At 39.1% G+C, this 13,666-nt stretch overlaps 1 protein-coding gene across 1 annotated transcript in view; it reads right to left on the bottom strand.

Annotated features, from left to right (window-relative positions):
- Nucleotides 1–13,666, bottom strand: part of LOC137984545 (GTPase-activating protein and VPS9 domain-containing protein 1-like) — a 28,552-nt gene that overhangs the window by 14,414 nt on the left and 472 nt on the right. Inside the window, exons 1-3 of the mRNA XM_068831712.1 lie at nucleotides 13,091–13,666; nucleotides 2,626–2,757; nucleotides 1,235–1,693 (exon numbers count right to left, since the gene is read on the bottom strand). The exon at nucleotides 13,091–13,666 is cut by the window's right edge and continues 472 nt beyond it. Coding sequence (XP_068687813.1) covers nucleotides 1,235–1,693; nucleotides 2,626–2,757; nucleotides 13,091–13,666 — 1,167 coding nt within the window. The remainder of the gene's footprint in view (nucleotides 1–1,234; nucleotides 1,694–2,625; nucleotides 2,758–13,090) is intronic.

Here is a 13,666-nt window from a genome sequence, read left to right as displayed (position 1 = left end):
GGCATAAAAAAAAAATATTTCTTGGAATTCTTGGAGGGTTTCCTATTTCATCAGAATCTTGAGACATTCTTCTGAAACTCTAGTCACAAAATGCATGGTTTTATGTCAACAGTAATTTCATGGCATGCTCAATGGAGGATGTTAAGTGCAGGTTGCAGGTCATTGTTTTACTGTAACTGAAACAACCCATACCTCTACAAAAATGCTAACCTTAGGCTTAAACATTATCTAAAGCATAGTGTCTGATGTTGGCATGTTATTTCAGTTATGGTAAAACAATGACCTTCAACCCTAACCTGCAACCTGCACTTTACAATCTCCAAGCTTGCTAAAATAGTTTCTACATTTCTGCGTAAAGCAATACTAAAAGACTTTCCAAAATAAAGTTACTACTTTACAAAGCATATTAAACATTTGATTTCTATTAAAAAAAATACCGATCACACATTCAGGAATGTTAAAATACCAAATCTTTTCAATCTTGAAAAAGTCCAGTGCTTAACCCTTTCCCTGCCAAAAATGCAAATTGACACTTATAGATTTTACTCTGTCTAACGCCAGACGATTTTACTCGTCAATGGGGAAGCCCTCGGCAGTGAGAGGGTTAAATTGCATACTTCTAGCTCATCCTTTCGTTCTAAATTCAAATGATTTACAAAATCACAGTAGCAACCAAAGCGGGAGGAAGAATCAAGATTAACCATTTGATAAAGCCATAAGTCAAATATTGTCAATTAAACTTGTTGCTTTGGTGACCTGTTGAGGTGAATGTCTTCAACAAGACTTAATTGAAAGCCTCTATGCATTCTATTTAAGCAATAGAGGACGTTTTCCGTGTTTCCATAGCCTCATCTAAACATGAGGGGGAGTCATGCAAACATAAGATGCAGTCAAGGGTTTGCATAACTGTCGAGAATTGTCCCAACTTCCCCGAGTGTTTAGATGAGGCTATGGAAACACAGAAAAAAATATAAAATATTTCTCAAAGATAATTTGACAAATGAAGGAAAATGCTGGTTTCTTTTACTTCTTGATTGAAACAGATTTTCTTGATACATGCTCATCCTATCAGCCAATCAAAACAACGAGTCTGACAACACATAACCAATCAAAATTTGTGTGATGTCACAGCCATGTTTCCATACTCTCACCTAAACGCAGCTATTGACCAATGAGAGTGCACGTAATATCCTCGGTAATCACTTTATAATATATAATAATAATAATACTCAACCTTTTCTTCAGAAAGCATTCCAGGACATTCAATAGCTGAATAACCCAGAGAGATCACCAGAACATCTTCTTCTTCCTGGAAAATCTGTGACAATCTATGAATAAATTCTTTCTTGAACTCTTCAGATCTGTTTACAACAGCTAGAGGATTAAGCTGTGGAAGTGTTCTTTTAATTCTACCAGTAACCTCTGAGGCTGGATTATTACTTAAGCTTTGCTTGCCTGAGGAATTGGCCTTCAATTTAAAAGGTCCTTTCCTTTTTGATGCCTTTGAACTACGTTCTACCATGGCGTCCTTACTGACAGGGGAGTTTGCAATATCTGATATTTCATTGGCTGGTGACTGATCCTCAGGGGGGTCAGGTGGGGGAGGCAATTTATCCAGCAGGTCTTTCAACTCCACGCGATTGACAATGTTTCCATGGTCATCTTTACATTCAACCATTCTTAAAAAGCTTGTCTTTGAGAAAAACAAAAGTAAGTCATAACCACTAAATTAAAATAACCTGGGAAGAAAAGATACATGTAATATTTCCATTGCTCACTTCATTCTTTAGACTGTAGGCAATAGTAGGGAGTTTAAGAAACAACAACGGCTATGGCAATGACAACGCCAAAAAGCAGTAATATTATTGGTTAAAAGAATGTGCTGCATGTGCTGCACGCATTTTTCAACAAATCTCTCCCGTACTCATTAAAACTACTACATGAAATGACCAAATTTGACGACAACATGGACAAACTACAGTGAATCTTTCAGTCTCACTCTTTACTTCAAATGTGTCCATACCAATCCAGTTTTAGGACACTTCGCCCATATTGTATAATCTAAACAAGATGGAATAATCATGAAATGCTTAAAATAGATCAAAGTGATATTTTGAAGTGACGTTTTCGACCCTGTAGCCGTTGTGGTTTCTTAAACTCCCTAATATTATTAATATAACTACTGTTTCAAGTTAAATAGATTATAGAATACTGTTTGAAGGGAAGAGCAGTAAAATGGTTGCAGAAAGACACTCAAGAATATTTTTCTTAATACAACCATGCCTGTTTACTTGTACTTAAATCACAAATTTTCTTTTGTCGGGACCCTTGTTGACATTTTAGAGGGATATGACACTGCATGGCAGTCTAACCCTAACCCTATACCACAACACTTTGCTCAGTAGTACATGTAACGTTTTCCAGAGTTCCACAGCAAGACTTAGAAGAAAACAGCTAGAAGATAAACACAACTAAACTGGAAGCCATTAAAGCACTTATGAAGTCAATCCAAACATGTGCTCACATCTGGGTATTTAAAACTTCGAATGATACCTACTACATGTAACAAGCACAACATGTCACAGTACAATGAACCCCAACCCTAAGATTGGTTTATAAACTCACTAAGGCATAGAGTTCATTCTCTGTTATAAGAACAGAGTTGCGGCAGAGACCAGGAAGTGTTTTCTTCATGGGGGGAACACTCATTTCAGCTTGTTCTCCTAAAATAGCATCCAAAAATGACTTGATGCAATCCTGAAATTGGAGACAAAGTAATCACCATTAAAACACACCCTTTACCAATATTATTTTAAAGTGAACCTGTATAGTTCTGTGGCCTGGGACCAATAAGCAACATACTAAAGATCATTCCACTGTTTTGCTCTTATCACATAACGGTAACTTCTTTGCGTTTACAGAACACACTTCACACGATGAAAGCCGTAAGGTCTGTCATCAAAACAAGGTCACCTGTAGCCCTTCTGCGATTCACAATGAGAAACATACATGTAGTTGGCCCAATGATAGGAGCACTTGACTTCAATTCGAGTTTGTTGGTTCTCTACTCTCTTCTGAAAGGTTTTTTGCTCAGGAAGTCCAATTTTCCGCTCTCATAAAACACCAACAATTGATTAGCTTTACTTCACTGGATTTTCTTTACATTCTTGGCTTCATAGAGCAAGTTTCAATCAATCAAGTATCGTAAAACGCAAAGTAATTACTTTGGCCAATCAAAAAGGACAGAGACAATCCAGTAAACCAATCAAAACTCGAAGTGATCACTCATAGTCGACATAAAGAGTGGGAAAATGTGCATGCGCAAGCCACGATTGATTTTGGTTTCACTTCTGATTGGTTGACAAAATGGCACAAGAACTTTGAACCAATCACTGAGTGAAGTAATCATAAACCAGAGTAATTATCTAATTACTTTCAACACTCAAGAGCAGAGTACCATTGTTAAGAAAATATGGTAACCCATCAATGCGAGAAATCTTGGTTTTATAGCCATGATGTCATCGACGTAAGTACATGTGTATGTCCACCCCTCCATGTATGTCAATGTGACCAGCTACACGGCAAAACTACATTTTTTATAGTTCTTACACAGTTGACGCTTTTCGTTGTCAGGTAGAAAACAGTTTAGAAGATGTTTTCTTTCTGCATTTTTCGCTGGTTTCAATCCAATTTGACATATCGTGATATCTGTGGTCCACACTGGTGGCTACGCAGTTATTCAAGTCAAGCATCGGAGGGATACAAACTTAAAGCTGAGGCTTTATTTGTAATTTGCTTAGAGCTGCTTTTTCCTCTGTATTGCAATTTTTGGCATATCTTTAGAAGCTCTGATAAGGTTACATGATGCCTGGAGGACCCAGGTCTAGAACAGAAACGAAAGGACAGCAAAAGAGAATGACAATGACAAAACAGAATACCAGTAATAGCTCATACTTGGTGGAAGAAGTTACTTCACAAATTTTTTCCTTGGGCACTAAACCAATAGTTATTTTTACAGATGTGATATTTAAAGTAGATGCATATTTTTAAAAGGCGGTTTCATCGGTTCTTCCTTTGTTCAGGAATGAAAACCAAATTGCTATTGTCAGCTGGAATTAAATAACAATTATCTGTACTATTTTGGACATAAAGAAAACATGGATTTATTTGTTTGTTTTGCTCTAAAAGCAAGCGAACAAGTGCTTTTTTAATCTGCTTGCCCAACTGGTTTTCGTTGTGTCTTGACAGTGACAAGAAAATTTTGCTCTTATATTATAGACACGTAATCGCAATGAGTTCTTGTAAAATTAGGGGAAAACCTCACTAGCTTGTGTTTTCAGAAGTTTGTTTAAAGCACCTAAACATTATTTAAGTGCTGGAGCAGATCTTGTTTGAAGTTCGTCCCTTCTTGGTTGCATTGCCATATTTTGCCAATTCTTGTTCCCAGCCAACCTGGCGTGTTTCAATGAAATACATCAAAATGTGAATGACCTTGTTTTCTGAGATAAAGTGAAAAAAAGTACATAACTCCTCTTTTACCTTGAATTTTTTTTTTTATGGCTTCTAATTTTAGCACGATTCCTATTCACTGGCTATTGACAGTTGACTCTGAAATGGCTTTTTTCCTTTTCCATTTGCTCGCTAAGGGTGTGCTTGTTTTCTTTTAAAACTCATGCATTTAAAAAAAATTCATTGCCAAACTGGTGAATTCCAAAGTAAATTTCACTCGCAAAACCGATATTGTACTCACTGCTTCGTGATTCATGCGATATCGATTTTTAGCATAGAATTTATCGTGGAATTCACTAGTTTGGCAATGAATTTTACTTTTTACAATGACTGCAAAATTATTGTTTGCTCATTGGCTAATTTTTATTGTCAATAAGCGGACAGACACAAATTTATAATTTAGACGATAATGACAAGATATTGCTCACATCAGATTGAAGTTTCTCGCAGTGAAAGAAGTGGAGTTTCAAATGAACGTTACAATAGGGTTCAGACTCTCATGTGTAACAAACAGACCAAATAAAATTATGGTTATCAAAAATTTAATGGCCACCTCCTTTTTTTTTTCATGAAGTTGTCCTTTCTGTCTGTTTTCAAATTCCCCAAAGTGCTACAAAGTGTAGCTTTTCTTTTGTTCCTGTTTAAGGCATGGCTATTTCAGGACAACAAACAGTGCATTCAGTGGGCTTTTGCATCTTATTGCACTTTGTAGAGGTTGACAATATGCTTAATGATGTTTCCAAATGGATTACTTTTCTAGAACTGACGCTGCAACTGCTCCTGTAAGTGACTTTCAAACAGATCCATGGGTGTTCCAGTTTGAGGCATGTATATTCCTGGCAATATTTGAGCGCAGATAATTGGCAAGAGTGTATCTTTATGCCTTGATTTGGCAGCATGTGCCAGCAAAGACCCATGTACTGTCATGAAGCGACCTTTGTGATACTTCTTCTAATCAAACGTGGACTTATCCATCTCAAAAGTTGTACCAGGACTGCCCATTGGCCTCACATACTGTTTCACGATTCTGTCTGCACAAACCTTCCGTCAAATTATAGCTATATACCAATCCATCACTGACAGTTTCTGTCCAAGTGGTTTCTTCATCCAACCAGGATCCATGCACTTCTCAAGTTGTAATAAATTTGTGCACTCATTCGTAAGTTAGGGTTAAGGTTAGCATTTTAAAAAGGGATGGGGTTGTTTCAAGAGTAGTAAAACAGGGATCTCTGACCTGCAACCCCCATTTTGCGGGTGCTGGACATTCAATGAGAATATCGCATGATCTCTAAAGTTTTCAAGCAAGCAAACATGGACAATATTCCTGTCGGTGTATGTTGGATCAAACTGGCTTGATCTGATCGGCATAATTACAAATTGAGAAACTAAATATTTTGGGCAAGAGCTGATACAACGAAATAAAAGATCAAATCAAATATACGTCGTATTGGTTCTTGCTCCAAATTCTTTATCTCTGAAGGCAGCAATTGAACTATCTGCATTCTGCTTTCACGAAAATAATTCATTTCCTCTTAGACGAAAAATTGATTGACAGCTACCAATATGTACAGCTCAGAAAGGCTGAACCAATCAGATCCTCGCATTTGTGGGCGAATGCATTCTTCTGACTGTTGGGCTTTTGCAGGCAAGCATTTCCTCCCCTCCTCCTCCCCTCCCCACTCTCTTCATTTTTGCTCTGGTCCCATTTTTTGCTCAGTCAAAGCACCAAAAATTTTCCTTCTGTGCCCCACAGAAATACTTGCTAAGCAGACTACTTTTTGCTGTCCAATATCAACAGTCAGAATCAGAGCTGCAGCTTCTACTGGGTGGTTGCACAATTGTCACTTCAAATCGTAAGCGTTTGCGTAAAAAGAATGAAGACATTGTGACTTCGATGGAGGCCTTCTCCATCTACACCATGGTCCTGATGTCTGTCTCAATACAAGCTTCTCGTTAATTTTTGTACACATACCAAAAATTTAGCGGTTGGGTCTGGCTAAATTATGATCATTCTTTCTGTGAAAATGCAGCAGCTATGAGGCTCATTGACAGGTCCACAATTAATGTTCAATAATTGTACAATTTCCATGCTGGGCTTGCATGTGCCCTAGCCTTCCCAAAGCTGTGAGCTCAAATGCTAAGCGCCGCACCATCTCCCCTTTGAGCGAGGGAAGTGCCTTTACCAAGTCTCACCGTAGTTAAGCCTGGTACATGATGTAGGTTTTAATTTCATTCTTCTTTTTGTTCCTATGTGCCTTTTTGGCTCTTGTTTGCTCATCATTTTGGTTGAGATTGTCATACTACCTAGTCTAGTTGCATGAAGTTAAGCAAATATGCATGCATATGGGACAGAAGATATAATAAACTAGCTGATAGATATGTAGCAATAATATTTCTTTCTGTCTACTATTATTGTTTATCGTCCTTTTCACATTTTCAGGGGGGTTTTCATCTCTGGTTCTCCCTTCGTCTTCTCTGCTGTGCACATTACCTCCAGTCTCTGCAGTCACCTCGCTCCAATTGGATCAGCTTGCTCTAAACTAAGCAAACACCCTTATCAGCCTCAAGTTTTGCTTGTGTTTGAGGGCATAAGCCAAGGATTTTGGGCAGGCTATTTTCACCCCTGCACGCTCAAATCAACTCTTACACACAAGCCTTCTGCCTATTTACATCCGGAAGTTGTAGATCCTTATTTGGCTGATAAAGTGCCCCTAGGCAGGATGGCTGGCCCCTTTGATTTTGGTGTAATAGCAAAGAAGGAGCAATCTGGACAATGGCACCTAATTGTGGATCTGTCTTTCCCTCCTATCTCAAGTGTGAATTGTAGGATCTCTGCCAAGGATTTAAACATGTGGTACATCCGTGTCGATCATATCAGTCGTATGGTAACTCAGCTTCGTCTGGGCGCTTTCATGGCCAAAATTTGATGTGGAGGCTGCTTATCAAAATGTTCCAGTTCACCCATCTGATAGGGTGTTGTTAGGCATGAAGCGGTGGGGAAAGCACTATGCAGACCTTGACCTCCCCTTTGGTCTCTGATCAGCGCCTTATCTACTTTCTTTGGTAGCAAATATGGTCGAATGTATTTTAAAGAACTCGCACAAGATGCTGGACTTGTTGCATTACCTTGATGACTTCATTATGACGGGGCCACGGGATTCCTCCATGTAGCCATTATCTCACTACGGCTAAGGAGGTCTGCAGCAGGTTGGGTCTACCACTTCACCCCCTCAAATGTGTGGAGCCTTCTTCTGTCATGGTTGTCCTGGGTATTGAACTTGACTCTAACGAGCAAGTCGCTAGACTTCTGCTGAAAAATTGGAAGCAAAGTGTGTGCTAGGAGGTGGAGTCTCTAATTGGCGACCTTCAACATGCAGCCAGCCTGACAGGACGTTCTTGCTTCGCACGATAGATTTGTTACGTTGCTTTCGCAAAAGAGACCACCCTATTTGCATCAATCATGAATTTCGCTTGGATCTAAAATGGTGGCATACCTTTTCGCCCTCCTGGAATGGTGTAAGCTTCTGGCTCTTCCCTGGCAAGGAACCGTTCCCAGACGTTGAGGTGATCTTGGAGGCATCAGGGTCCCTGGGCTTTGGTGCCTTCTCCTCTGACACATGGTTTTATGGTTCCTGGCAACCCCTCAGGTATCTCTTTCCATAGCCTACAAGGAACTTTTTCCAGTGGTGATACCAGCACGGGTCTGGGAATTAACTGGCCTTGTCACTATGTTTTATTTGGGTCAGACAATGAGGCAGTGGGGCACATCATAAAGACCAGCTCCTCTAAGGTTGCTGCGTTGATGCATTTCTCAATGCCTAAAGCTTGTTTCTTGTTTTCCTTTTCTGACGCACATGTTCCAGGTGCTCAGAATCAGATTGTTGATGCTACTTCTTGCTTTCAATGGCAGGAGTTCCGGTGCTTGAACTCTCACGCCCACCCTCATCCAAAACCTATCCCCTAAGAACTTTTGGATCTCTTGATTGGGCCACTTTGGAACAGCGCGACCGTAACCGTCTGGTCCAGGGTTTAGCTCCATCTACTCAGAAGTCATATCTGTCTGCCCAGAAAAAGTTTTACAAGTTCTACATTCAGGCTGGCAGACTGAACAAGGATGGCTCACCAGTGTTCTCACCAGGCTGTGCCCTTGCAGGATTTCGTCAAGAAAAATACAAATGGCGCATTAAAAGCCATGCAAATGCGTCCAACTGGGCACACAAGGATGCTACAAGCAAAACAGAGTTTTAAAAGTTACGTTAGCAGTTTTTTCATGGTCAAGTGAATACTCCAGCTCTTCGCTTCTTCAACTGAATGAAAGCAGTTTATCAAAGTATTCAAAGCTTTCAATTTTATTGACTTTTGCATTCGTCAGTCACATGAGCGTAGCGCAGCTTTGACACCTTGATCGCCATATTGGATTAGGTAAGAATGCACGTTTTATGAGTCAAATGAGTCAATGAGACTCACAGTCAATATAGCAATAATTTGTTGATTAAGCCTAAGCCCTTGTTTCAGTGATTAGGCCTAAGCACTCTCTAAAATTTTAGCTTTCATTTTATGGTTTAATTAACTGCACTAACTCGTTGACTCATTGACTCATAAAATAATATACTTTGAGAAACAGATGATTGACAGTGTGGGCTCATGTTATTTGTCCCTTGGAGCTAATCGTCATGGTACAAGAAAACTAGGTTAATTCTTTCACCCTCAGGTACCAAGGATTTAAGAAAGTGTAGAAAATCATCATAACACTATTTCTTTTTGCAACATTCTTGGCTCCCAGCCTCATCAATTAAAGTGGTACTATGATCAAAAACTCATTTCCTTTTTTTCCTCAGATTTTGAAAGCGTGTTTGCTTAACACCTAACTGGCAAAATTTTGAGCTGAGCTTTATCCGAAAACTGTTTACCGGTATTTTGAGTGTAAGTTTTGGATTTCACTGTCCACCATTACTCATGTTCAAAACTGACCAATTGGACCTCAGACAGTTGGATCTAGAGAAAATGACATCATTTACTCACTAGCTTAAAATTTCAGCGTGTAAACACAATTTATTATATAATTTGTGCAAAACACGGGTTTAAAAGTCTGAAAGCCGACACTCCTGTGCTGCATATCAATTCAGCCACGTACACACGCATTGCATCCTTAAGCTAGTGAGTCTTTGACATCATTTTCTCCTCGACCCAGCTCTCTCAAAATTTTGAAGTTAGTAATGGCCGACCAATAAATAAGAAACTTCCAGTTAAAATAAACAGGTGTCTTTTTAAAATCAGAAACTTCAAACTTGGTTCAGTTAGTGTTTAGTTAACATAGTTTTGAAATCCAAAGAAAAAAAAGAATTGTTTTTTTGGTCATAGTACCACTTTAAGGTCTATTTATCCACTGTGCGATCTCTTCATATTGAGCATGGGTTTCCTGACAAACTCCTCAACTGAAAGTCAGACGCCATTATGCTGTTGATTTTCAAGTCCTTGGACCTCACGTTATCCAATCACTGCATGTTTTGGGCTAAGTGCACATTGTCCTAGTTTGGTTTTCTGCGGGGTTCAGAATCCACTGCGTCCAGCATCAAAAGCTTTTCTCCATCATGCCCAACTGATGTTGAAAGACAATGCCTTTGATTCGTTGGTCACCCCACTTCTGCTTTGTGTGAACATAAAGGTTTCAAAGACTGACCCCTTTCGCCGTGGTACAGCCATACATACTGGTCGTGGTCATCATACTTTGTGTGCCATTCAAGCCCTGGCGACGTATCTGGTTGCCCATGGGGATGGCCCTGGTCCTCTCTTTCGTTTCCAGTCTGGCCAACTGTTGTCTAAATTACTTTACTTAAGCAAACTTAACCTTGAGACAGGGCTTGCAGGCCATTAGTCATTTCCCAGGCTCATGTGCTCCTGTGGGGTAGCCACTAGTCTCCAGGCGCATGTACATGTGATTGCATAAGTTAGCTCTGCTTTCTTGCTTGCTTGATCTTTGAGGATCATTTGCAGTCATTGCTTGCAATAGCTGTTTGTTCCTGAGCCCATCCCTCTCTCCCTTTGATCGTAAGTATGAGGTTCGGTAAGTATTTCACTGAACTTGCTTCAGTGTGAGTCTTACTAGTCCAAGACTCTAAGGAGCTATCCCCAAATAGTTTTAGTTTGAATTCCTCGCAAACGAGAAGGGACTTTCGTGAACTGGCTGATGTAATGTTTTCCAATGGAAAAAAAAAATTGGAACAAATAGATTAAGCTCAAATTGTGGACTTTTGAATGTTTGCTAGCATTTTCATGCTTGCTCTCCTTGAAGCATGGCAAGTTGCGACGAGAATGACCAGACCCGGTTGTTGCCATACTGGCTATGGCCGCTGAAAAATATGATTTGAAAGGATGATGTCAGGCCAAAAAAGGAAACATCATTTTACTAGCCAGAAAGAGCCTTTCGTCGCGCCTGGTTCATTTTTCAGACAACATTTCTCTTACACTATTAGCTTTCCATTTTCCAACTCCAAAAAGGCATATTTTGTTGAGGACTGACCGAAAAACATCCGAGCTAAAGTGCTACTATGATGAAATTCACATCTGTCCTATCTAAGCCATTTTAAGACATAAACATGTAGCCTGTAGAAGAAGAATGTTGTTGTTAAAATATGTAAATTAGCCAAGTGATGATGTCATTAACTCAACCAAATTTAATCAAATAATTATGATGAAAAGGATATCTCAGCCAATTTGTATCAGAAATGCTTGATTCTTTGCAGTAAGATTCTACATGTAGTAGATATGCTCCACAATATGAACATATTAGTCTTGTTACCATAGCAACATACTGGGTTCCAGACCCCCTGATATTAAAGACTATCCTGGCCACCTTTGGCATTCTATTTTGATATTTGCCAATGATGGTTCATCTGCATGATATTGCAACCATATTAATATGTTAGGTTGAGTTTGTGGCCTTTTTAAGGTAATTCCCTTGAAAATGACGTAGTATCCAGATTTTTGTCAACCTTGGCACAATTGATATTCATGCATAGGACATTCAAAAAATGCAATAAAAAGATGGGGCCACTGTGCTTGCGCTGCATGCCCTTTATTCTAAGTGTCTTTTACCAAATTATGTGAGAAGCGTTATCAACCTGAAAAACTGTTGTTATATAGCAAAAGCTACTGAATGTTACTGAAAGCTTGAGCCTACTCATTTTTCCAGGCTAAAATCTTTCAGTAAAGTGATTTCAAACTGCTCACTCTTGCTAAGCAATAACAGAAATTGATTTTATCAAACGAGTTGATAAAGGTCGAATTACCACCGTGAAAGATTTGGAAAGCTGACGTTTCAAGCGTTAGCCCTTCCTCGGAGCGAATGAATTCATCAAAAGCAATGCAAGCAATGCAAGCAAACTTGCTACATTATTACCTCCCAGTGTCTGGTTCCAAATGCAGTTTCACAGCACTTATAAATAAATACTACAACTGCTATCCAACTTTTTTTCTCCTTTAAATATGTTTTATGTGTGCCTATCACGAGTACATAACATCATTAAAAAGGCAGGGTCACCATGCTCATTCAGGAGAAAATAGCCATTCCTTCACAGATTAAGCTTATTTTATCAGTGTGCATGAGCTAATGTATGTGCCAATGACACAAGAAATTATGCACAGTAGGGTTGCACAATGCAAAACCAAAAATGTTTTTCTAGTTCAGATCACCAAAAATATTGAAATCAGATTGGAGGGGACTGGAAAAGAGTGAGTTGCCATGAGAACCAATTTTTTATGGCCTTAGGTTTGTTGCCAGTAGAACTACTAGCCTACCAAGTTTCAATGGCCTCTGCTGCAAATTGACCGAGATACACTTGATGTCATATTGGGTTGAGAGAATGACGTCATCAGCTCTCATTTGTATATTTTACACATTTTTCAAACCTAAATATCTCCAGAACTAATGCAGATATTTCCAAACGGTAAACAACGTTTTTAATCTTTCCTGGAATTCAATGTGATAAACCTAAAAATTCAAGGGATAAAACTTTGATAATAGTAGCACATACATTGATTTCCCTAAAAATCAATGCTATTACATGTAAATGAAAATTCTCTCCAAGACCAACCAAGCAAAAACAGAACCTGTCTAAAGACCGTATTCATAAATGGCGGGTAACTAAATTATCTTTATGCTAACAATTCTCACTAGCCTTGTTAGCCAAATTTTTGCTCCAAAATGGGGCAAGACAGGATGATTAGCATAAAGACAAAAAAAATTAATTTTATAGCTGCCATTTATGAATACCATCTATGCAGATAAAGAGTCCCGGGACAAAAGTAATACTTAATATGGGAGGTACAGCAAAATGTCAACAAGGAGTTTAACGCCATTTCCTTACGCGCAAAACACAAGGAAATGAACTTGGTAACTTCCGCTACGAAAACGCTGGATTGTAGATGATAAATAAAACATTGACTGAATAAGCTTTGATCGCATTCCTTAATTTTTAAACATATCACTTAAGTTTTTTAAAATATTGGTTTTCATCGTAAAGAAAAACAGGGAAACAGAAACACGAGCTTAGCTAATACTAGCTACTAATTGAAAACTTACGGGGTCGATTCTGGAAAAGATGTCAAGGGGTCTTGCGTTTTCCTGTCCGGATCCATCAGTAACACAGCTGCAACGCAAACACGAAGCTATTTGCTGCAAGTTGTCCAAAGCTATTTTGCTGATCTGCACGTCAGAAGTGATGCCGAATTCCTCCGGGCGAACTATAGCAGGACACACCAGAAACTCAAACAGAAGTCTCCCAACTATGGATCGAACTTCTTTCTCGTTGAGGTTATCACCAGAAGAGAGAATCTTATAAACTTGGCACAACAACCAACGCAAACTCTGAGGGAAGCAGTAAAGTTTGGACTCCAAGTTTTTAACAAAGTTGGTACATATTAGAGCTAATCGTTTTTGGAGAAGTGCATCCTCAGAAAGAACTTGCATAATAGGAGCATGCAAAGCCGCTGTTAGATACAACTTCGTAGAGAACAAGCTCTCTACCAAAATTTCGAACAAGGATGCAAACGAATTCCTGTGATGCCACAGAAATTTCTCAGGGTCTTCATTTCCTGCTATTTCGAGCTCAAGAAGGGTTTTCAAGAGCAACAAAACATAGTTTTCATCGCGAGGAAG

The sequence above is a fragment of the Montipora foliosa genome, chromosome 2, assembly GCF_036669935.1.
Source record: "Montipora foliosa isolate CH-2021 chromosome 2, ASM3666993v2, whole genome shotgun sequence".
Classification (NCBI taxonomy): domain Eukaryota; kingdom Metazoa; phylum Cnidaria; class Anthozoa; order Scleractinia; family Acroporidae; genus Montipora; species Montipora foliosa.
This window is presented reverse-complemented; position numbering and strand designations above follow the sequence as displayed.